This window comes from Nestor notabilis, unplaced genomic scaffold (genome assembly GCF_000696875.1).
Source record: "Nestor notabilis isolate BGI_N333 unplaced genomic scaffold, ASM69687v1 scaffold12671, whole genome shotgun sequence".
In the NCBI taxonomy this organism is placed as follows: domain Eukaryota; kingdom Metazoa; phylum Chordata; class Aves; order Psittaciformes; family Psittacidae; genus Nestor; species Nestor notabilis.
The window spans coordinates 3,079-29,051 of NW_009913461.1; the positions used below are offsets into that span (position 1 = coordinate 3,079).

The window sequence follows — 25,973 nt, forward strand, 5'->3', positions numbered from 1 at the left end:
TAAGATAAAAATCCCAGTGTTATCCCTTAGATGTAGCCTGAAAATGCTGGCAGGTCAGTATGGAAAAGCCTACTCAGAATACCTAAAATCACACTGCAGCAACAGAGCAGGATGGAAATTACCCTCTCCTGCATTATCACAGCTTGTGCCAGGATATGGAGCACAGGAGTTCCCCCAGTTAGCCTAGAACTTGGTGCCCCTCAATAAATAAGGGAAAGTACACAAAGAATCCTTTGTTCAGGTTATGAATGAAAAACTACTCAGTTGCCCTAGAGGAGCTAACTGACAGGGTTCATTCTTAGGTATTCTTAGTTTGGTGACAACACAAAGTAACTTTAAAATATGGGTCACAGAATTCATTTAAGGAGTAAGAATCCTGTTATTTGGTAGAAGGGGAAGATCTGGAATTAATGCCACGTGTTTTTCTGGTAACAAGTGAGGAGGAAATTCCTGCAGAGCTCTAGATTAGATTTACCTTGAGGACTTTTACTATTCACTCACAGAAAGCAGGAATTACACCTGCAGAGATTTGTTAAAAACCAAACCAAAACAAAAAGGAGAGGAAACAAGAACAAAGGAAGTTTACATTTAAAAGCTCCTAATGTGGTTTGTATGATTAATCCTGAAAGAGTGAATGAGAGGATCAAGAGCCTGAAGATGGCATTTAATTAACTTACTGACGTACGTGCTGATGCACTTGTACAGAAATACTTGTACAGTATTTACCCTGTTTAAATACTAGCAAAGACGAGCTACAAGGGACACTACAAGGATATGGAGGTATCACTCATTCATCTTCTCCTTCAGGTATGGATTATTTTTAATTTCTTCTGAAAAAAAAACCAACTCAACCAGGATGTACTTGAAGTGAGGCAGCAAATTCTACAGTAAATACAGGACTATGAGAAAGCATTAACCAGGTAATGCCTGAAGCACAAGGCCTGTTCGTCCATTGGTTTAGGGGGAAAAAAAAGGCACATCTGAACTAGAAGTAGAAACCACACTGAAGCAGTTAAAAGGAGTAGTAAAAAATATTATCTATGAGAAAATAAAACTTAGCAGGATCATTTTGTCTTGAATGAAAACTATTCCACTTTTAATGATTGAACAAACAGAGATAAATTTAAATTCCCTTCCTTTGAAACGGAATGAATGAACCTGGATTTAGCAAGAAATAATGCCCTCTGTGGAAGTGCTGAGTTCCCCTAAGGGGGGGACTTTCTACCTTGCAGGGTCTGCAGGTAGAAAACTACAGTGTACTGTCCTGGCCAACCTGAGAAAAATCTGTGGCCCAAGTCCACTTTTCCCTCTTCACTGTCAGCAGGTGTTTTACTAGTGTTTCAGCAATTAATGCTTTAAAATGGCAGCTTTGCCCAAATAAAGTGATGAACAGGATTGTATTTTTCCAGTTACGCTGAACAAATAAAAGTATTTTTTTTGCAAACTTGCTGTTCAGTTATTATTTGCACAGTTATGTATTTATTTGGGGTTTTTTACTGTAAAAGCCAAATCAAAATGCAGAATTATAGCCCTTAAAGATGTATCTGTGGTTTTGTACAATGCCCAGAAAACTTAAATGACTACTTTTTTGAGACTGCATCTTCAAAGCCAGTGAGGACAGCACATGGTGGCTGCTGTTCTGCCCTGCATCTCTGTCATGATGGAAGTTACACAAATATGAATTTTACTTCAAGCTGCTGGTTCAGAATCTCAGTGTCTAAACAAAGAGCAATTAACTTATAAACCTGTAGAATGAAGTGCAAACTTCCCCTTCGCCCCTTTACTGTTGAAAAACTACCTGCAGTCATTTCTGCTCACTAGGGTCTACCAGCATTTGATACTTACTTTGTTCTCTGAGTTTTTTGCTTGCACAGCTGCTGAATAAAGAACAAAGCAGTTGTTGCTACAGAATACAATGTCCTTCATTTTATCAGAGCCTTCTTGGGAATCCTAGGAATCAAACACAGAAGATTCTCAGAAGTGCATTTTAATATCATTCTTCACATATTAAGTGGAATGAAACAAGTCAACGATCTGGCTACAAACTCTTTATCTGTAGAACATTTGTGAAATAACGAGCAATACTGTGATATAAATACTTGATTATTTGACAGATCTAACGTTATCACCACCTACAAACCTTGTTCTTCAGCATTTCTTGCCATTAACAGAAGTTTAAGCATCAAAATAAAGCATTCTATAGCATGCACCCATCTGCTCCATAGGCACACTTGCAAAGTAAAATCCATTTCTTTTATCTTCAGGTGGTGAAAGAACATGTCGTTTCAGCCTAATCAAAGACAGATCACACTGTTTTATCTAGTGATCCATCTGCAAAACATTACTGGGAATTCAGTGCTGCTCTGACTACACGAACCCATTACTTTTGTATACAAATTTTGACTATATACCTTGGTTGCATAATTATCTCAATCTCACTGAAAGAGCAATGGTTCTTTCTCAATGAATGACAGTTCCCAACGTGAATACAAGAAACTGAGACTGAAACCTGATGCCTGCTCACAAAGGGTACAAGTATTCCTGCTCTCTGAATACTTCCTGACACAGCAATATGACACTGCCTCACAAATAAGCTCATTCTGAACTAAGTTCCCTGAAGTGGCCATGGAAGGTGGTCAGTAGCAGAATTTAGGAAATTGCTGTAATTATTATAAAATAATTGCCATAGGAATTATTTTATGAAATTTACTGACATTCATGTTTATAAATAACAACTGGTGCCATTTCTTATTTGTACTACAAACATACTTGAATGTCCCATCCTGGACACACACAGAGAAACCTGGAAGTGGTACCAGTCGGCATGACAAGCAGTAGTCTTTGTTGCCTTTGCCTGCTCATTCACCATTACACTGCAGTACCTGTTTAAGGAAAGGCAGGTCTTTGAAGGACTTCCGCACACCACTGCCAAGAACCACAACTTTGCAATGAGAGCACCACCGAGGTCTCAGTGCTGAGCCTTCTGCAATATTCTGACTGTGATCCTTATAGCCAGCTATACCTACAAAACAGGTAAGTCTGTTAGAAGCTGTATCAAATTAAACCATATTTATAAGAAGTCACAGTATTCTTCAGTGGTCTTGAGGAGTAACATCCTCCTGGACAGGGCAAACTTTAAACTACATCCTGACAGGGAAATTATTTAAACTAGACCAAAACCAACTGCATGAACAAGAAGGCAAAAATATGTTCTTGTGTAAGAAATGAGTAACTAAACCAACGTAGAAATACATGCTTTAACTACATCAAGTTTTCCAGCACAGGAACAATCTTTCTGAACGATGGATTTAAAATCAGACTGGACAAAAACCCCCAACTAATAATGTTGGGAACTACTGGAGGAAATACCTCACTGACAGCGATGTAGAAAACACAATGGAAATCAGAGATGGATGAGACCTATAAAATTATAGTTAACATCAGGAGCAGGTCCACATGTACTGATCATGTTCATGTAATAAGAGAAAAATACTATTCAGAATAAGAATCAATTATTCAATGCTAGGGCATGAATTTATGTGGCTGAAATGCATTAATACTGACCCAAAATTTTGGTATTAAAAACTTGAACTGATGCCCACTCACCATTGCTGTTTGCAGGAAAGGGCACATTAGGTTGCTTCAGTCCGTAAGACCCTACGATCCTGGCAGGTCCCATGGCTCCTGCCTGAGGACCCTGTAGTAAGCTTTGCCTGTACTCCATGGATGGGTTCACTCTGTGACTGCTGGCGGTTGCCATGGAGGATGGGACATCTGGAGCATTACTAACCTCGTAACTGTTGGGAATTCTGACGTGGAGCAGGTTGGAGAATGCTGCTACAACGCTGCTAATGTTCTAAAAACAATAATAAAAACATACCTTTGTTTTCATCAGACAGCAATATAAATTACTGGAAGACTGCAACAGCTGCTTTACTGTACTATGCTATAACCCCTTCAGGTTCACTACGTATAAAATATCTTAACTACTCTTGGTACTTTACATATGTAATAGAAGCTTATTTCTTGTACCTCAGCAGCAGTGGGATGCAAAGTAATTGCTACAGATATAAGGCCAGATTTAGGACCATTCTGGGATGGTCCAAGTTGAGAGGCAAAGAAACCAGAACCAGGTAATGCTCCGGAACCGGGTTCTGATTTTATGTAGTTCCTTTTGGCTTCTGAACCTGAAAGGAAAATAAAATACACCAGGTTAATCCTACACACATGTGAACGCAAGCAAAAAAACCTAACCAAAAAAACCCAACAAACCTAGTTTTAACTGTTTGCTCTGCTGCAGTCTCACCTTTTCCAGTACTGCTAGGCAGGATGGGAATGATGGGAGATGGTACAGGTTCTGGGTTCTCCTCCTTTACAACCGACAAGTCTGGATACCTACTAATTTCCATTCCCACCACACTTTCAGGAGAGGAAGAAGGAACAAAGCTGTCAGGAGTATCCCTGTCCTCACAGTGATCTTGAACCCTGGAACAAAACCCCAAAAAGCTGTTTTGGAAATGGACCAAAAACTTTTGGTAAGCCAAAATATAAATCATGATGGAGCTATAATGAACTTGTTTCTTGCTACTAGTCATGAAATGCAATTACATGGCAGGCCTTTGCTTCTGGGTATCTCAGACTCCACTGCACATGGTGGTTTCTTGGGAAAGATACATTAAGAAAAACAAAGGAACTAACAAAGCCCAGGCTCCACCACAGAACTGTCCGTTCCCCATGTCTCCACCTATCTGTGTAAAAAATGAGGATCTAACATTTAAACTTTTTAGTTTAAGCGTATTCACTGGTCCACCCCCCCTTATCCATACACAGACTTTAAGGACACTCAACTTCTGGTTAGTCAAGTGAAAGGGAAGCAAAAGGAAAGTTCTTCGTAGGGAGACTCAAGTTCTAGCAAGCATTCCTCACATGGTAACAGAAACTGAGCAGAGCTGGGGAGTTTTCAGGCTGTCTCTTGCACAGTCCTGCTGTCTGGTACAGCAGTCATGTACTGTCATCATTCAACAGTACCATGCTGCTCCAGGAAAAATACCAGTTGGTAGTTTTCTTCCACTTTCAAGAGAGCAAGGTAATGAATTCTTAACAACAGAACCTAGCAATAGCAGAAGTCACCTATTTTACTATGCTGCTCTCTACGTGTGGAATGTTAAGAGTTAACCAGGAAAAATCATCCCATTATTGTTCTCTGCACTGCCTGTGCATGACACGTTTTGTTTCTTTACACAGTCTCATCTCCTATTAAAAGACGACAGAATCTGCTTCAAGTATGTTTTTGAAGATGTCAAGGAAAACCTACCTTAACTCCTCCTGATTGTTGTGAGGTGGTGTTGGAAGTGAAGCAGGAACGTCCACAGTTTTAGGGCCCTGAGCCATTGCTCTTGCTAGTAAATCATCTTGTGGTCTGAAAGGCAACTGGAACTGCTTTGGTCCCAGAGCTTTGGTAACTAGAAACAGAAACGGACAGCACAATGAGACATCTGTACAGCTCTTCCATTGACATACCTTCTGCGTGTTGGTGGCTTGATACAACCAAGGCATTACAGCAGATGGTAACACCACTCTCATCCTCTTGTAGCTCAGAAATTTTTAACCATTCGTGATCAATCTACAGAGTTACAAAACCCGCACATTTTGAGCAGAAAGAGGAGAAAAAAGGGGGCCCCCCCTGCCACTATGAGAGGATGTCTGGTTCAATGCGGAGAACAATCGACAACTTTTTAGTAATAAAGGAAAACAGTCCCTATGAAAAGGCAGCATAAGGTTTCATTTACTAGAAAGCACTTTTAATTGACCAAATTACTAGCATCAGAGAATACGTACTGACTACATACAAAGCCTGCTGACAATAAATTTTGCATAACCTGCTTTTGAGCTCACTCAACTAACTGGTTAGTCAGTTGTACTGGACATAAAGAAATGATTTTAAGGTTTTCTTTTTCATTTCCTAAGCATGCTTCCAGCTCTCAATATGTTTTCAAACGGGAAGAGGGAAAAGGCTATCATCTGACATTACACTGGTGTAAAATAAAGCTAGATGATAATAACTGCAACCTTAAAGAGTGTAGGCATGCTGGTGTTACAAAAGAACACTACAGCAACTGACAAGCATCCCAGTTACCTATTTTGTAATTTGCTACAAACTTGACTCGTTATTATGGAAGCAATACGTATTAGTCTTACCATCATGACCTCCTAACATACCAGCCTTGCCAGCAAGTTCCTCAGTGGTTGCGAAGCCGTTTACCAACTTCTGGCATGCCACGGGAGGTGGTGTGGGAGGGAGAGAGGCTGGGGGTGTCGGGGGATTGCTCAGATTGTTCTGCTGCATGAGATGAAAGGACCGCGAATCAGCCATGGAACACCAGGTGAAAACTTGCCTTGTTCTACTACTAAATAACATAACCCACTCACGTATTTTTACACCCAGAGGTAGAACTGATAAGCAGTGATAGTTAATTCTCAAGTAGGTGACCAAATACATTGAAGTATCTACTATAAAAGACACAATACTTTGCTTTTTTTGATAATATCAATCTTTTCATTGATACTATCAATGATATTATCAGAGAAATAGTTTACACAAGGAGTATACATTACTGAAAAAAGATATAGCTGAATTATTTACAAAAAAGCACAAAGAACATTCTTAGGAATGGTTTGGAAGCCCCAACACATTCCTACAGTTTAAACATAGATCTGAACTTAGGACTGGAAGAGCTATTCCACAGTGACTCTCCATCACCAAGTCAGCTTACCACATTTTCACTAAAAGGTAGCACCTTAGCACAGGATGAGCTTTCACTGAAGCAGTTACCATGGGGAAGCAGATACTCCGCAAATTCACACTCCAGGCTACCTCTCGCTATGGGCTTAACTGCCCATATTTTAACCAAAAATTAAATGAGAACTTCAGTATCTGTTCTTGCTACAGTCATGCCTACAAAGCTAAACCTATTCATTTTGGCCACTCTTTCTGCTGGGTCACATTCTGAGCTTACATGCCACAGAATGCTGGAGTAAACACCACTGGGTTTTAATAACTTACTAAAGTTTTTGTATTAGGGTAGCCAAGCAGCAAATTTGATTCTGTTTGTTCACTATCTTATTGCTCTCCCAATACCACCCCTCTGATCTTAAGAGACCGAGTTTTGAGTTCAGTGGGTTATTAGCTCATCAACAAACAGTCTATTTTGTTCAGAGTTCTCAGGTTCTTAGTTAGGGCTTAGTGGACACATAAGGAAAGTCTATTTTCCATTTAATTCACATTAAGAAACGCTTTAATGCTCTCAATGACTTTGCAAAGTACTGAGAATTCAGCCTTTTCTGCTCCATAAAACTGTAATTACAATTTTCACTATTTAGCATGCGTTCATAAAAGAAATACTTGTAGTTTTTAATTAGTTTACAACACAGTTTCCAGAACTGATTTCCATTTTCAGGGAGTAAAACAATGGTGATTGTTTCATCACTGCACTGTCTATCTAGTCTAGCAACAGAAAATTATTTTCTTCTGGTTGCATAAAGGCAGGAACTCCAACTGACTAGTAGTAATAAAAACGACATGAACTTCTTCTCCCACAGAGAGCACACAATGGAAATCCAGATTAAAACCGTACCTTGTAAATGAGCTGGGAGTAGTAATCTGAAGCTCCATCAAGAGTAGCACTGCCAAAGCTTCCTACAAGTCGATTTCCACCATTTAGCTGGCCACTGCCGTAAGGAAGAAAGTGGGCAAAGCTCACTCCAATTATTGGTTCCACCAAAGGCAGAAGAGAAAGCTGCTGTATTAAAAGAAAAAGAAGTTAGAAATGAATGTGACTACTACAGAGAAGCACTGCATATCTCCGAACATTAGTAGAGTGGTTTCTAATTTAAAAGAATAACTGGAGTTTACCCACTATCAGAAAACTCTGTCAAACACAGGCCTCTCTGTTAAGGAAGGTGGTCTCCTGCCAGTCAGAGCCACAGCTCTGGCTCCTGCCAGTTCAGCCACAGAGGCTGCCAGAGCTGACAGGAACCCCATGGCTTTGAGACTACCAAACGTCTGCTGTGTCAGTAGATCTTCCAAATTGAAAAAAAAACCCAAAATCTTAAATTTCCTAGTTTCATGGAAGTCTTCAGTTTCTCCACCCTGTAACTCAAACCTAATGATCAACTTCACATCATGAGAAGCCCACTTTTAGAAGTGTCCTCTTGATGCATGACCCAGCATCTGCATGCCTACCTGTTTTAACTGGATGAACGTATCAGCGTTGGGGTAAACAGCTTGCTTTTCTTCTTCCTCTTTTTTTCTTTTCTTGGACCGAGGAGCTGCTTTCTCTCCTGTCCTCTGAGTTCGCTTATTTCTCTGCTTCTTGGTTTCAGGTCCTACATCTGTTCTCTGAAGCTGGCTGTTACTACACCCAAATGCACTTTGCAACTGGTTTCCTGCAGTTTGCTGGTATAAAAGAAGAAAGTGAAGCAGAATTTTTGACATTTTAATATACGGTTGATTCAAGTTTACTGCACAACAGTCTAGAAGAACACACATAGTGTAATAAATCTCATCGATAAGAAACTGTATTTTACGGTTTGTTTAGTTTGCTGTCTCACTCGCAACTCTAACTGCTGTACTGTCCCTACACACAGAATTATGACTTATCATTAACACTACTGACATCTGAAAACATCACCAAAACCTCACAGACAAGGAACATTTTCTTTTGAATACCTCTAAAATGAAGTTACATGTGCATGCAGCCTTAGAGGTTTTCACAAGGGCACAACGAAAGGCACACTGGTTACAGGAAAGAAGTTTATATTTAAGTTAATGTAATACAAATGTATTTTGAGGTTAGAAACAAAACCAGTATTGTGAAATGCTTCTGGATTGTACCATTTTTTAAATACTTTCAGGATGAATTTGCAAAGCCATTCTTCACAAAAGAGGATAGTTGTGTAGAAGCAATCGAACAGGACGTGGTAACGCAAGAGACAGCAGCAAGCTAAAAGGAAGCCCAATTTCTTTTATCAATTATTATTTTAAACAGCTCTACACAACCCCTACCACAAATACTCTCACCACTGTTCCTGTCATATGTTTTGACTGTGGATCTTTAACTCTGTACCCAAGTTACCTTTGTTTTTATCAGTATTTATTCATTTTGAATGTGTTTAAGTTTTTTTTCAAGGATGTATTTAGAGATTAGACAGTCAGGAAACAAAACTGAGAAGAGGTGGAAGATTACAATAAAATGATCAACAAATCTGAGTGTATCCTACCTCCACAGAAGAGTTTTCTTTAGGTCTGCTTTGAAGAACTTTATAAATTATTAAATCTCATAATGGCGTTAATATAGAGAGTTAATGCTCTTCTCCATTAAAGTAAAATTAATTAAAGAAATATTTAACACAGAAATCCAGCAATTTTAGGAGATTTAACAATTTCACACTTTTGTTAAAAAAACCTAGAGCATTAGAGCATGGTCTCTACTAAAATTAGAGACAGTATACGATTTTCACAGGGAAAAACAGAGCTTGGAACTGGTTCATTCACCAAACACTCCAAATGGTGCAGATGAAGGGGTGTGATGCCCAGCCCTGTGCCTCTGCAAAGGTGGAGTCACAGAAGCAAGCAGCATACAGACATCCGTATACTGTTCAGAAACACAGAGTAGGTAATAGAGTCATACTGTAAAATCTTGCCATAATCTTGGTAAATACTAGGAAGTGGCATTATTTAAGAGGATTATCTATAGAAAAAAAATGGGGTTTTTTTTCTGTTTTAATAATTTCTGATATATTGATCTATGAAGTCGTGTTAAAATTTGTTCTTTTTGCAACACAGATGATTTACTCATGCAGAAAAGGCAGGAAGGGAGGCAAGAAATTCCTGAAAGCTGTTTATTCCATCTTTGTGCAGGTAGGTTATCTCTTCACCTCTTCACAAATGCCTGTGGTAAAGCACAAACTAGCCTTTGACTGTTGATGACCACTGTATAACAAAACCAGTAACAGGCTCACCATTCCTTCAGCTGGATTGGGCTTCTCTGCTAGCTTTTTATCCCCAGAAGCCTCCTCTTCTGTTCGGCCGCTGCTCTCGGATTTCTGATTTAGAAGAGATGAGGACTTCTTATTTTTAAGCAGGTGTTTCAGCAATTCGTTCCCTGACTCCCCTTTTGCTGCTGGAACGCTGGGTGGTTGTGCTGGACTCTGAGCTGAAGAGGCAGGCTGTGATGTGACCTTATCTTCTTCCACCTTAATACTGTTTGGATTTTCAGGTTTAGGCTCAGCTTGATCCGAGCACTGATCAGTTTCTGCCTTTTCTAGTTTAACCTCTTGCATGCTGGCAGGTGTATCTGCTTTAGCCTTTTCAGTCTCTGTATTTACACTCGGCTGTTTCTGTGGCAGACTGCTGCTGGGGAGCTTACATTCCAGCTCTGGAGAGGCCTGGGTCTCTCCTGCACTTGATGTTGATGGGCCCGTTAACTCCACTGACTCTTGTTCGTCTTGATGACGGGAAAGTTCATTGGGGGTGTTCACTGTGGGGGTGGAGGTAGAATCCGAAACGGTTGGAGTTGATGGTGCCGTTATATCTGAATGTGGAGTTGACGGGGCTTTTATTGACTCAGCATCGTCGTCCTTTTTCTTCTTTCGTGTCCTTTTCTTTTTTCCTTTCTCTTCAGGGATTATGTCAGAATACAGCTGTATGAGAGACTGGCTTGATCCAGGGAAGTTTGTTGCCTGGGGCACGCTAGTGTCCGACCCACATGAGGCACCGCTACCGAGTACTGTAGATGAAGGTACAGTGGAAGCAAATGGAGGCCTGACTTGGTTCTGCATAAAGGTAGCCCCAGGGAGATTCCCGTGAGTTTGTTTTACGTTATGGAAACTAGGGGCTCCACCTGGAACAGCAGATGTGTCAGGTCCAAAGGCTGTAGATCCCACTGGCCTTCGCTCACTGCTTTGCATGAAATTCGTGGCAGGAGGCGAGGTCACGGAACCCTGCTGCAGAATTTGCCCCATCTGCTGCTGTTGATGCTGTGGAGATTGCTGAAGAGGTCGCGGAGTTTGTATGAAATCACAAGGTAGATCAGAATTAAAGAAAGGTATCTGAGATAAGGATGTTTTGTTATTTAATTCAGACCCTATCATACTGTGCTGTTCTAGTTCCATGCGCTGCTGTAAAGCCCTCTGTCGATCTACTTCCTGCATAAGCTGAATGCGCTGCCGCTCCTGTTGCTCCCGTAAACGCTCCTTCCTTTCCCGCTCCTGAAAGCTTTCACTAAAAGGATTATTGTCCTCAAACTCCACCCTTGGTGGTGGCCCTGACTGTGCAGTTGCATTTGGACCAGGCACAGGAGCTGGTGTACCAGGCGTAATGGGCAACGGTGTCATTGGAGGCTGCATCCTTGCTGGATTCATGGACATGTGACTTGCAGGGGTATTTGCAGACTGCCATCCAGATAAATTTGGCATTCTGTTTGGGGTGGATTGCCCAGGGATTACCACGGTATGCTGCTGATGCTGGAGCTGTTGTGCCACCATGGGGAAGTTCTGCTGGTTCATTGCTGGTGATGTTCCTCCTGGAACCACTGGTGGCTGAGCCTGGACGCCTGGCATTATAGCATGGGGTGCCATTCCACACTGCTGCTGCTGCTGTTGCTGCTTGATTCGATATTCCTCAATCAGTTCTGCATGCTCTTTCTGCTGCTTTCGAATCTGGAAATTAAAAAGCCATAATTCATCTCTGACATGTATTGACTGTAAGTAGCATAAAACATGTAACTCACCATTATAATTTCAGCAATGAACCTCAGGCGAAAATAGCATTTCAACACAGTCTTATTTTCTCTCCCTTTTTAAGGCTAAATAGCTATTGTTTCATTAGAAATACCATCCATCCCAAAAGTTTAGAAAAAAGAACAGTGCCTCCAAGTTCTAATTACAAACCAAGACTACACTGGGCAAGAGAATATACAAACCTAAACCAAATGTAATCCGTGTCCTATAGATCTTATCCATGCACAGGGTAACAGTTGGGAACAGACATAAAGAAGGGAACAGAGAGATAGGTGATCATCACAGATCAGCAAAAAATTTTGGAAGATGTAATTGGAAAGGAAAGGTTTGCAGGAAAACAGTGGGGTAGATTCCCATTTATTCACAGGCAGCCCCTCAAACGTCACACAGCAGATGAAAATGGCAACTGCTGCTTGAAAATTTTCAAGATGAAAATAAACTCAACTTGGACATTAAACATTAAACCTAGTGGTTTATTTTTAAAGCAGGCAGGAGGAGCCAAGGGAAGGACGTGAAAGTGTCAACCGGACAAGAAAGAGCAATTCAGAAACACGGAAGATACCTGACTACACTGCCCTCTCAAAAAATACAAGGACTTGTAATCCGCTGATACGTACATTATGGAAAATCTCTCTCTCACTTCTGTTCATTAGATTATGACTTCCACAACTTCCATTTGCTGTTTGTACTGGTAGAAAAAGTCCGTAACAAAATTATAAATGTTTGACAACACTCTCCTTTATCTGGGGCAAGGAACAAGCCAGAAAGCTCAGGATAACAGAGATATCACAGGACACACTCCAAAAATCAGGACAGATGCACCCCAAAGGCTATTTACACAGTAATTTCAGGTCCAAGATAATTTATGAGCTCTGGCTTGGCACTGACTCTACCAGATAAACAGTGGCACTGCATAAAGCCACCAACTGGATGGATGTGCACTGCACAATCCAGTGCTCCAGGACTTCTCCATGGATATAGAGCACCAAACCTGTGCTGGCTCTGTATGCCTATGGAATGAAGCATCCAAACCACTACACCCTGCCAGGACCTGCAGCGGTAGATCAGCCACATGACTGTACTCGGAATTAGGTGGGATCTCAAAGGACCAGCACCAACGACACCCAGCTGGACTGAGCCGACTTGTGCATATCAACCTGATGGTTTAACAGTCCGTGGGAGAACAAGGCAGAGCTTATCAGCACAGGCACAGTGCCACACCAAAGCACTTAAGCTGCCATGGCCCCAGAGACAATATGGTAGTGCCTGCACAGCTCTCTGCCTGGGCTAATAACTCTGTCAGACATAAGCTTGTGTTGCATAGTCAGCTCCAGTTTCTCTGCGCCTGTGTCCAGGACGAGCAGTTCACGGGGATTTGACAGCTCTTTTCTCTGTATGTAGAGAATCTGCCCTTTTCAAAAACTAACAGAAGCTTGATTACAGAAAAACTACTTGATCTGATCTAAGAGAGTGGTGAATTGCTTCAAATATCCTTAAAAATATCCTTCAATAAAACTCCTGCTAGGTATGTAACAAAGTGCTACTTACAATGTGGATAACTGGTCTAAATCAGTGGCTTGAAGGGGAGTGGAGGGTATTTACCAGAAGTATATGAAACTTCAATTTAAAAAAGGTAAATGAAAAAACCTTAATCATGGGGCATTAAATTAACCTGCCAGCAATGTCATGATTAGCAGCTGTTACTTCAACTCCGGTAAGACCAGACTATATGATAAAGACTGGTTAAAATGACTTTTTTTTTGCATTTATTCTACTTGTAATTCACTGTGGAAGGGAAAAAGAAAAAAAAGAAAAAGGAAGAAATGATGCAGACATGATTTATCTGCTCCATCCCTCTTCCACACAGTGAAAAGACAAGCCAAGTAATATTCTACTCAGTGCACCCTTTGTCTTGAAGCAACACAGGAGAAAGAACTCGAGGGTCAGATATCACTTAGGACCTCATTCCAAGCAGCTTGCTGCCAATTTTCCCCCTCATATTACTAATTCTAAAGTATTTTCATGTTCAGGAGGTCTAGCTTATTCTAACAATCATGCCAGATAATTTATAAACAACGTCTTGAGGAACACAGCATTCAGTACAGTTTGCCAAAGCATAGATTGATTTATCAAAGCTATCACAGGTTTAGCTTCAGTGTCACTTACTATAATCACAATTACAAGATGTAGCAGGTGAAATTCTAATTGAATATAAAGGAAAAAAAAAACAAATCCCAGTGCACACATTGGAACAGGGTCCCAGAGAGGCTAGGAAATCTCTACCCTTGGAGACTTGACTGACAAGGTGCTGGCTGAGCAACCTGATTTAACCATGAATCTAGTTCTACTTTGATCAGGAGACTAGATGATCCCCAGATATCCCTTTGACCTGTATTATTCCATGATACAGTAACAGGCAACACACACTGATGATCAGCATCTAGGAACTAGACATATCATAAAACTAGACTAACACTAAAGATACTATGAAAAGAGATTTTCAAACAGTAACATTTAACTGGAATATAACCAAAGGTTCTGCTTATGTAAGGACACCTGAAAAAAGACTTGAATTACGAGGCTCATTCAAGCCTGAAACCAAGCCCCGCATGCTAGACTTTCCTTTGAATCTTTCATTTATGCTTTTCATGGTGCCAGGAACTCTGTTGCAAGTCATTTTGCCAAGCAATGTCCCCTCTTCCCAAAGTATGAAGACAGCTTTTTGTCATAATGCTTGCCACAGCATACTCTCCTACAATTCCAGTGTCATCCGCAACCCAGAGCAATGCTGTTACACATACGAAACATGATAGGGATGGCTCCCTTTAAATAAGCTCCACTGTATTCAAGCATTCCAACTTGCTTTTTAGAAGATTTAAAGGAAACAGTCCTACAAGTATGACAGCCGAGTGTTAAGGTGACCAGTTTTGATTCCAGATGCTTACCTGTTCTAGCTGTTTCTGGACCATACTTTGCTGCTCAGTAACATGTTTCAGCTGTTCTGCATCTTCCTCTGGAAACTCACGGCCAGCTTTCTTGGCTGTACGCTGTTTTGCTGAGAGCGCCTTTTTTGATTTTCTGTGTGCTCCAATTTGCTCCTCAAGGTACTTCTGTTGCATTTGAAGGAGCTGCTGTGTTTCTTGCAGCCATTCCTCATATTGCTTTCTTTGTGAATCATCTAGAGAGAAGAGAAATTAAGTATGACATGATCTCATTCTACTTTTTAGAGACAAAGCTTCCTCCTTATTTGAAGAAACCATTGGTCAAGTTCAGCCAGATTTGACAGAGCGTTTGCTATCTCAAGAAATACTAAGTTCTTGGAGTGACATGAGTAAAGGAGACAGAGAACCAAATTACTGCATTTATTCAGAGAAAGCAGTTTTAACATAGTCCCTTCATTTCAAGAGACATCAGCCTCCTGTCTAGCCAGTAAATGTGTACTTGCTAACCAGTGAGCAAACGTAGCTTTGAAAGCAGCTACAGAACCTGGTGGTACTCTGCTCTCCCACAGAAGAGGGGATGTGGAAGACCTCTGGAAGTAAGTACTCAGGTAGAAGGAAAGAGATTAGGGAGTAAGAACACAAATTTATAGGAAAGAGCCTCATTAATCCCACTGTTTGCAGAAGATTTTTGTACATATAAAACCTATATTTATTACTACTTCTAAGAAAAAAAAATTATAAACATTCATCAAGTATTTGTGAAATGAAAGAAAGATACTGTCCTTGTAAAAATAACTTTGTGGCAGAGCCTTCAGCACCAGTGCCCTTTCCTACCCACAAACAATGCACTCTCATTTAGACTGTAACTGAGACATTACTCTTTTTACAAAAGAGAAATGCTCATCTGCCATGAGCAGTCCATTGCTCTCAGATGTTTTTCTAGAGGCAAAACCATCATGTCTGATAAAACTTGATCTGCACTAAGCGCAGAAGGCAAGAGTGAAGGTTTGATGGTGATATCATTTGTCTCCTGGTCTCACTGTGGCAATGAGCTGGACAGCCAGAAATCATGATCTTCCTTATAAAGGAAGTCTGTTTAATAAAGACACCTACATGACACTAGGATTTCAATATAACCATGTCCTCCTTGTGCTCTAGACCCTATCACTTTCTACTTTAACAGTCTGTATGGCAGAGACAGCCACTGACTCTAACTAAATCAATTCAGTCTTGAGGGGTGCCCATTCTTTCTGTGATAAATTCTGCGTAACTAATCACATAACCTGAAGGGACAACTGAGTGGGAACGACAGAAAGTAACTGCAGATGGGAGCAACATGAAAGTGCAAATGAAAGTACTGAAATATTAACAAGTTCCAGATGAGAGTAACTACTACAGATTTTGTCAAGTGCTCAGAACCACCACCCCAACCAGAATGAGACCACCGCTGAAGGCCATGTCAAATCTCAAAGCCCATCCAGTTCCAACCCCCCTGCCACGGGCAGGGACACCTTCCACTAGATCAGGTTGCTCAAAGCCCCATCCAACCTGGCCAACAGTCAATTAGAGTTGGGTACATATACACCTCTGGTAAGCCACGTATTATTACACACTGAAGTATGTGTTAAGGAGGAGAAAATGCACTGTTTTAAGGGCCAGGTAAAAATAAATTAACACACATGATATTGCAAAAGTTCCTTACTGTGTACTCAGTGCTGCTACTCTAGTTTCTGGAAAAGGTAAAGGTGTTTAGTTGAAACACTTCTTTATACGTGGTCTTTCTCTCCCAACGTATGTTCAGATTAAAGTCTGCTAATAAATCTTTCTTATCATAGAGACTAGGATTTACAACTGATCTAGGGTAACCAGAAACAAGAACACAAAATACTAGTGCCGTATATTTCTGCTTTCAAAAATTGTGGCTCCCAGCTAGTCCTGCTTAACTAACACCTGGAAAGCTTTTACTGGTATTTGTTAAAATGACAACGATGCTGCACAAAACTTTTTGCTTCAGAAAAACCCTCATCAATATAGACTGTTGTTCTCACTGAGCTCAGAATATTACAACACAGCCCAAGACCACATTTTTGACATAGCAGTCTGTCAGTTAGCAGGTTAGCATTCATGCACAAATCCAAATGATGCTAGTTTTCCGTTTGTTCTGTTTCCCTCTTTCCTTACACTGCTTCTTCGAGGACAGCTTCAAACAAAAAAACGTTAATAGCATTTACTATGCACCCCTTTATTAGTTAGTATTGTAAAGAGGAAATGATTCAGTTTTAGAAGGATGAATTTTTGAAAGACAGGATCCATTTATGGATATTCTATTTTAAAGAAAACAGAACTCTAGAATCAAACATCAACATACAATAAATTATAAAATCTGTACTTACTGACAAAGCCAGGACCAAAATTGGGAGGATTAGGTCTAGACATCTGAGGTGTCAAACTTCCATCCTAGAAATTTCAGTAGAACATACAGACAAGGATATTAAATCATGATGCAATTAAAAGAACCCCAAACCTAGTTGTTGTTATTATTAAACTATTCTGTTTAAACCCCTTATCAAGTTGTATTACCTGTGTAATTGCCTGCTGCATATGATTTTGGCCTTCACTGGTCTGAGCCCCTGGAACTGGCTGACCCATGAAGGGAAACCTATAGATAGATAAGCAGAATATGAAATTACAACTCTTAAAACTGGAGGGTATTTTAGGGGATATACCTTTTCTGTTACACTGAACTTACACAAAGCATCCAAATATTTTATAGATATTTGCTTCAACTTCTGTACCAAACTTTTTCAACATCTGGAGAATATTAATTCTCATTTGAGAATGCTACAATACTTTGCCCTTTGTTGAAACTACAGCATTTTACACTTTTCAGACAAATGAGGTAAACGTGACGTACTGTGCTGAAAGAGTGAAGATGCACACACCCACAAAATCTGTGTAAGATTTGATGGTTTAGATATTGTGGTCACCAGCACAGCCATAGAGTGGTTAGAGTTGGAAGAGACCTTAAAGATCATCCAGTTACAACTCCCCTGCCATGGGCAGGGACACCTTCCACTAGATCAGGTTGCTCAAAGCCCCGTCCAACCTGGCGAACAGTCAACTATAGTTGGGTAAATGTAAACCTCTGGTAAGCCACATATTATCATAAAAAACTGTTAAGAAGGAGAAAACACATTGTTTCAAGGGCCACATAAAAAGAAAAGGTGCAGATGCTTTCTAGCTCATAGACCCCCCACCTAAGGTAAAGGTAGTCATGGTGAAGTCTGCACAGTTCACAGCTCCTTTTATTCTTCAACACAAGTCTGAGGCATTTTAATACTTTTTATAGTTTCTACTGCCACACTGGTTTTATTGTTAGGAGACAATTTTGTATTAGCAATGATTATGAAGTACATGACAGAAAGATCTTTTCCACTTCAAAATGTTTTCATTTCCTGCACAGTTTCCCCTAGTTCTATCATCTCCTTTTACATTTTGTAGCCCTGAAGAACGGTATCACGTGTTGCCTACCTGTTCATAACCATTGGTGGCATGCCCATGTTACTCTGCGCCATGACTTTATTGATCCCCTTAAGAGCTACCATTTTTGCTTTCATTATAGGATCAGTAATTGCATCAAAGTCTATAAAAGAAAAACAGTAGAAGTGAATTACATAGCTGAACATTACAAGTCATTAACTGGAACTGACTTGTTTAGAGCTAGTTCATGAATAAGTCATCAGTAAAACAACGTAACTGCATTACTATTTCACATTACTTGTCCTCTCCACTTTGAAATTCATTGTTAGTATGCAGCTTCATATATCCTCTAAGGAAAGCTACTCCAGCAGCAACTGCCCTTGTTTTCAGCCACAGCATACAAAGAAAAGCAGGTTAGTCTGAGAAGGGCTCTATATGAAATGTGGCCTACGACCGAACTGATTAATAAATTCTACTTATAGGTTTAAGAATCAGGAAGAAGAGTTGTTTCTGCTGGCGAAACTGACAGACTACCACTAATCTACTAAGAAAAGGGTTTAGTTGCTCTGTAAGTACCCTAGCACTACAGGCAAAAAGATACACACAGCATGTGAAAAGACCGTAAGCATGGTGGGCTCTGCTTTTTTGCTGTCTCTCCTGTTGGATGCCTCACAGAGAGCAGTGTAAGTTGGCGTACAGAATGGCTAAGGTTGGGAGGGACCTCTGAAGGTCATCTTAGCCACCTGGGGTGGCCACAGAACTGCAAACATGGAACTGTGACTTAGGGGGGAGGTTAAATTTGTCTTTTGAACAAATAGCCTTGATGGCCAGCATAGTTACAGCTAAGACATTTCTCGAAATTTCCTATTTCATTAATAACTATTAAATTATAGTGATGGTCTTGATGTGAATGCTCGAACTGCTATGTTATATTAAACAGGAAATTACTTAAATGGTTATGAAGAATTATTTGTGATGTTTCCAAACCTTGCCTAGATTGTGAGTTAGTAATACAGCTTTCAACGATTTCTTTCCTTCAGACACACTATCCACTGCAAAAAAATGTCATAGAACAACCATAACCAGAACACTGATAGACCAAATATCAAAATATGAACCGCTGCACTTGATAATTTGTTTACAAAGGGTACATTTACTCCATATCACATATGAGAACCTGAAGTATTAAAGACAGTATGCGACAGAGCTGATGTCAGAAAATTTGGCAGTGATGCAGAGTCACCCTGATCCTGATAATGTCAACAGGAGCCTTGCTACAGAGTTCAGAATTCCATCTACATGCTCCATTTCCATACTTCCATTGTACCTTCTTGGTAGGTTGTTTTTTGTTGTGCCAACTTCTAACTCCACATATCTACTCGCTTCTTTCAGTGCTACAGATTAACTATTTATGGTTGTATTATTAAAAAACCTAACAAGATCACAGACAAATAGATCACCGACAAATAGATCACCCACATACCAATATTGGGGAAAAACGGCTCTGAACGCTGGCGAATCATGGCTTGCATCTGTCGCTGCTGCTGCTGCTCCTGTCTTTCCTGATCCAAAAGGTCCTGCAGAAGAAGTGGCTGTTCCTCTAGGAGTAGTGGCCTCTCTCGATTTTGTTGCTGAGCTAATGGTTGAGGGAGCATTATCTGCTGGGGACCAGTTATGCTGCTAGGACCAGGACGATTTGTTACAGGCACAGTTTGATTAGACGCTGGCCCTGTCCCAAAGTTATGATTAGATGACTGACCCTGAATAAATCCTGGATTTGGTGACCCTTGAGAAAAATTATGGTTCATTCGTGGAACCATGGTCAAATTTGAATTTAAAGTGTTTTCCAAGATCTGTCCACCAGGTGTCATTAGTGTTTGTGGAATACCTGATGCATGGTTCATCTGTGTTGTTGGCAAAGACTGAGATGGAGAGCCTAGAGTCCTTGCTTCAGCATTATCTGAGCTTTCGTTAGATAGCAAACTTGAGAGGACTGGTGTGGACCCAGAAATACTGCAGGAACTTACTGCTCCTTGAACAGGCAGAGGTGCAGATCCCTGAGCATCTGGACTAGGCACAGTTGTTTCTTGACTAGAAACCGCAGTAGTTTTGTCAGGGAATTCTGGGTTAGCAGGCTGCGCGGGAGCCTTTTCTCCATCCTTTAACTCCACTTCAGCAGGCTGTTGAGTACTTGTGGATTCAGCATTTCCCTCACTTTTTTCATTTTCATTCTTCTTTTCCTCCTGAATGGTTGGGGAAAGTACTTCTGTTTTAATTTCATTTTCTGTAGCAGATTTTTTCTGTGGAGACTGGGTCTCAGGAGGAGAAACAGTTTTATCACCTTGTTCTTTCTGTTTTGGTTCTTCTGTCTTGCCCTGGATATCTAGTTTGTCATCAATGGGGACACTAAGATCAAGTTCTTCATTAAACATTCCTTTCTTATCCCCCACATCAAGCTCTGGGTCTGTGTATGCAATTATATCAAATTCCCCAGACCTCAGAAGATCATCGAGGTGAGGATCATTGGTTTCCAAATTGTCTAAAGTGTCCAGTTCATCTCCTTTCCCATCCTCTGTGTCTAGATTCAAATTTTCCAGATCCTCATCATCTAAATCCTTGACTTCAACCCCATCAAGGTCTTTCACATCCAAATCTTTTACAGCAGGATCATCAGGATCAAGCTTTTCTTCTAGTCCATCACTTGGCTGGTTGGGTATCTGTAAATTTGCAGATTCATCACCTGGTGCAGCTGTAGACAAAGACGGACCTGGGAACGCATCAGCGACTGTTGGATGACTTAGAGAACGAATTACAAGTGCAGGTGAGTTGTCAGGATTGATTTGATCCTGCTGGGATTGTGACATATGCTCCAAACTTGTAGACATCTGCAACTGGTTAGGTATACCTTGAGAATTATGTCTCAGTGGTTCTGCCTGTCTGGGGCCCGGAAACTCCTGCCTGGGTATAAACCCTGTGTGTCGCTGATGCTGTGCTGCTGCATCCATAACATTTGCAGCAGAAGGATTAAAAGGCAGCCTTGGCCTCCCATCAGGAGCTCTGTGACGTAACTCGATAAATGCCTGACCCAATATGTTGTGCTGCTGAACTGGTATTCCCTGGGGAGGAAAATGTTGAGAGATCCCAGATGTATTATTTATTTGTGGATTGTTCACTGGCCGAGGCATATCAATAGACAGAGATCTTCTCAGCTGTGGGGGAACTCCGGGGCGTTGCATTGGCTGCTGAGGACCGAGGAAACGTTCTTGACCTGATGGTGGTCCATGGCCACCTCCTGGAAACCCGTATCTAAAATAAAGTATGAAAGAGAAATAGTAATTTTTTCTCAGGACTGTCTAGTCTGGCATATTTGACTAAGTAACTACTTACCAAAATGCTTTACATAATGCATTCATTAAGATACTTAAATAAATATTTTGACTAATTATGCTTACATTTAAATGAGCTTTATGACTACAATGAAGTAATTGCTTTAATTATGTTTAATAAACAACCTGTTTTCAGTTCCAATACTAATAAATGGATAGAAAACTGAAAGAACTACGTTAGTAAATAAACTACATGTTAATGCAACTCAGTGTAAAAAATAATGTTTTGTGGATTTAGAAATTACTGAAATAAATCCCAAATACTGAAAATAATTACTCCTGAGATGACAATGTAGGTTGATACTGGTGTTCATTTTGCATCATAGCATTCACCATTAAAGTGTCACTGACAGAAGCTGACATTTGATTACATATTCATTATAAATGAAAACAAGAATATTACATTTATTCATTTTTAAGACATCACCTTTCGCTTAGGAAAAAAATACATGCCCCCAAAACCATGGCCACAAGATCTTTCAGGTCGCATAACTCTCACAAGTATTGCAGTTTCTCCATTTTTATTTCTGATTTATTCCCAATAAAAGACAGTGTAGAACTGTTAGTATAAACCACACATTCTAAAGTAATAGAAGCTTAAGGAAAACTCACTGTACATACTACCTTCAGGAAGATTACCAGCTACTGTAGACAACACAGATGATTTTTCATCAAAAAAACCCACCAACCCTTTATCTAGCAATTTCTGTAAATGCTCTGCATTACTACCCTGTAATATCCTACGTTTAAGAGATCAAAGAGCTTACCTGAGACCATGAGGCCTCATCCCCATGGCGTTCATATCACCTGGGAACTGGGGTCTGCTGAACTGCCCATCAGCAGGAAAAGGTACACGGTGAACCTTGGCCCACCTGGAGGGACACCAGAGGACCTAATATTCCCAGGATATGGAGGAGGAGGGCGGTTAAACATTTGATTTAAGTTGTCTTGCTGCCAGTGCTGAAGAGGAGCTGCATGGGTAGGAGCTGCTGCATCCTGCAAGGCTTTTTCCTGCCGAACCGCATTCTTCTTCTGCTGTTGCTGCTGCAGAATAATTTCACGTAACTTCTGGCGCTGTTAAAAAAACGTAATAATCATTGTGCTTGACACAGCAATTCACGTATTTGGAAGTGTTACACTCCACTGGGTTAAGCCTTCTGAAGAAAAGAAATTCTTCAATCACTACAGAGAAATATCATAAACTGCCATAATCACCTCAGAAATTAGAAGAGGGAACAAACACTGCAAGATGCCAGTAACGCAAGTTAAATCTCCAGACCTCTTGTTAAAGCGTGAACCAATTTTACCAATTACCATACAAGCAACTCTCTTTTCCTTTTTCTATTCCAGTAACACAGGCCCTTTTACCACATGAAATGTACCACATGCCTTCTGAGGGAGAAAGCTGATCTGAAATTCATTGAAGAAAATTCAGCAAAAGGTTTACACCAAAGCTGCAGAATATGATTATCATACGATAAGGATAAATATGATAAATACTATCCATTTTTCCACTAAATCCACTTCCCATTGCTCATTCCAAACAAAAGACTGAGCAGCTTTCCGCAAGTTGAATGTATTTCTATGTCTCAGCAAGAGCTGTTGGCCAAACATTTCCTGACAAAAACCTGGACTGAGTATGCCTCAAGAAGAAGAGCGACCACTGGAAGGATTCGTCTCATGTTAGCCAACTGAAAAGTCAGATATCTAGTCCGAGAACTTTGCTTATACTCCCTTTCTCAGTCAGTGAATAAGCCACGGACAATCAGTACTATACCCTAACTATTACAGGACAGATTTAATTGCCCTTTCAAGGTGTATTTTTTTCCTCACGCTATAAAAGACCTACTACAGACCAATCACCTACATCTTCAGCAGCTTCAGAGACAGCCTTTGCTTCCTTTTTGGATCATGTCCAAACTACTGAACAATTACTGACATTTCTATATTCTCCGTACTGGGGTTCTATCCAGGAGGACCAAATTAACATAGTACATGAATGAAGATAAGTCAACATTATACAGTTATGTTTAATGGCAAGAAACTGCAAGTATTAACAAAAATGGGGGAAATTCTCCTACTTATGAAATTTTAATACCATCAGTATTAAACATTATTCCCACCTGTCTTAACTTCTCAGTATCTGCTTGAGACATATTCATGGTATTCTGTGTATCTGTTACTCCTGTGGTTGGTGCTGGGCCAGGAACTTGTGAAACTTTGGGAAATTGTTGTCCTTGAGAAGTCATTGGAGAATTTCCAGATGCACTGAAGGTGCCCTCGGATCCAGGCCGCGGCTGTTCCGCCGCATCATGGGCCAGCTGGCCAGTTCCAAAAGATTCTGGCTGAGGTCTTGGAGTCATTGGTGGCTGATCATATGGGTCACGTGCTGCAGCAGCTGGACCATGGCTAAATGAATCTGTTATTGCAGGTCCTGCAGGTCTGGGAGTTTGAGAACATGGATCTGATGGCCTGACAAAAGTGCCCTGGAACCTGTTCTGTGGTGTCTGCAAGAAAGGATCTCTATTTGGCATTAGTCCTGGTCTTGTCATTGCAGGTCTGTTAAAACTCTCTGGAATCCCTGGCCTTGGAGTTGCTGGTTGCTGAGAATAAGGATCATTGAGAACTGGCCTTGGTGTTCCGGGAGGTTGGGCGTATGGATCAGAATGTCTCTGATTTGCTGGAGACTGAGCAAATAAATCTGTTGGCTGAGCAGGTCTTGGTGTTGGTGGTTGCTGCATATATGGATCAACTGTGGTAGGCCGAGGAGTTCCTGGAGGTTGGGCATAAGGATCAGCAACTGGTCGAGGAGTACCTGGAGGCTGGGAGTAAGGGTCCTGAGAAGCTGGCCTTGAAATGGGTCCAGACTGAGGGAAAGAATCACTCTGTTGTCGCGCTATCCGGGGTGGATGGGCGAAAGTGTCCTTTATTGCAGGGTGGGGAGTAAGGGGAGGTTGGCTGTATGGATCATTAGGTTGATTATGGGAAAAGTTATCCACTGGCCTTGGTGTCAATGCTGGCCTTTCATAAGGATCAACAGCAACACGCCTTGGTGTAGTTGGCATTGATGCATAAGGATCTTGTGGGGACTGAGGCGGGCGCATAGGGGTTTTAAAAGGTCCAGGGCTACCATCAACAGGAGTAGGAGTAGGAGTCAATGGTGGCCGTGCATACGCATCGGCAGGAGTTACTCTCTGTCTCTGAAATGTATCAGTCCTAGGAGCTGGCTTAGTAAATGGATCACCGCTTCCAGCTGCTAAAGGAACCTTCCCCGGCTGTTCCGTAACTATGGGTGACCTTGGGACACCCAGTGGTTTGGAGAACTGCTCTGATGCCATGACAGGCCTGGGTGTGTCTGGTGGCTTTGCATAGGGATCACTGCTACTTGGAGATGAAGAACATGAATCCCTGACTGGTGAAGGCCTGCTTCCTGATGGTTCAGTTACCTGAATGGGCCTAGATATGGATGACTGTGGTGTAATGGTATCTAATGGTGCAATGGTATTTCTTCTAACAAAGTTTTGATTAATGGGTGCTGGTCTAGGTGTTCCCACCATTTTAGCATACGGATCCATTGGAGAAGGAGGTCTTGTGTTTGTGGAACCTGGAGAAAACATCTGCTGTGATGATGTCTGAGGAGTCTGAGACTGAGACAGTGAATCGTGTACTGAGATTCGGGTTGGAGTAGGGGGTGGGGCTTGTGGTTTTAGGAACACATCATCTGAGGACGCTGACGTAGGTGTAGCAGGTAGCTGCTGCTTTGTAAATAGGTCCTTATGGAATGTCTGTTGTGCAGGAGACATACTTCCACTGCCAGTCTGTGGCGTTAAGGGGCTCTGGATCCCACTGCTAGGTGTGTCTGAGCCAGACTGGTTCAGAAGCTGTTGTGAACCAAACTGCTGCTGCTGCTGTTGCTGCTGCTGTTGCTGCTGCTCATTTTTCACTTGCTCAAGCTTCTGTGTAGCTTCTATTTTGGCTTGCTGCTTGCTTTTTTGCCTCATTTGCTGTTTTACAATTAAAAGGAGAAAGGTTAGATTTTTAAGTCCAGGATATACAAAATCTTTCTGTTGACTGAATCTGTAATTAAAACTTCAGGATGCATCAAAGATCAATTATAAGAACCTGTAACTTGCAAATTTCAAATGCAATGGGAGCAGAGGGTCTAGCTATTTTTAAAGTTCAATTACTCTGACATGCCTCTTGATTGCCTGGGAAAAAGCATTTCCCAGGTTGCCTAAAGAGCAGCACTGCTTTCCAACCTTACACTCTTGAAGACGAAAGGTTACTGACAGATGCAGCACTGATGTGAGGCAAATGAGCTCTAAGAGACAACCAGCCCAATCTGAAGTAGCAGTCTGAAGGACAA

General features: G+C 41.1%; 1 protein-coding gene across 1 annotated transcript in view; it reads right to left on the reverse strand.

Moving 5' to 3' along the window:
• LOC104412482 (histone-lysine N-methyltransferase 2C-like) overlaps nt 1-25,973 on the reverse strand; it is a gene marked incomplete at its 3' end in the record, with an annotated part of 87,303 nt that overhangs the window by 2,994 nt on the left and 58,336 nt on the right. Inside the window, 18 exon segments of the mRNA XM_010023216.1 lie at nt 1,846-1,950; nt 2,883-3,022; nt 3,607-3,856; nt 4,033-4,187; nt 4,307-4,485; nt 5,315-5,462; nt 6,199-6,340; nt 7,635-7,799; nt 8,243-8,455; nt 10,021-11,718; nt 14,745-14,977; nt 17,135-17,198; nt 17,322-17,400; nt 18,273-18,384; nt 19,705-21,527; nt 22,375-22,459; nt 22,462-22,681; nt 23,731-25,611. Of these exon segments, the coding sequence (XP_010021518.1) occupies nt 1,846-1,950; nt 2,883-3,022; nt 3,607-3,856; nt 4,033-4,187; nt 4,307-4,485; nt 5,315-5,462; nt 6,199-6,340; nt 7,635-7,799; nt 8,243-8,455; nt 10,021-11,718; nt 14,745-14,977; nt 17,135-17,198; nt 17,322-17,400; nt 18,273-18,384; nt 19,705-21,527; nt 22,375-22,459; nt 22,462-22,681; nt 23,731-25,611 (7,692 nt within the window).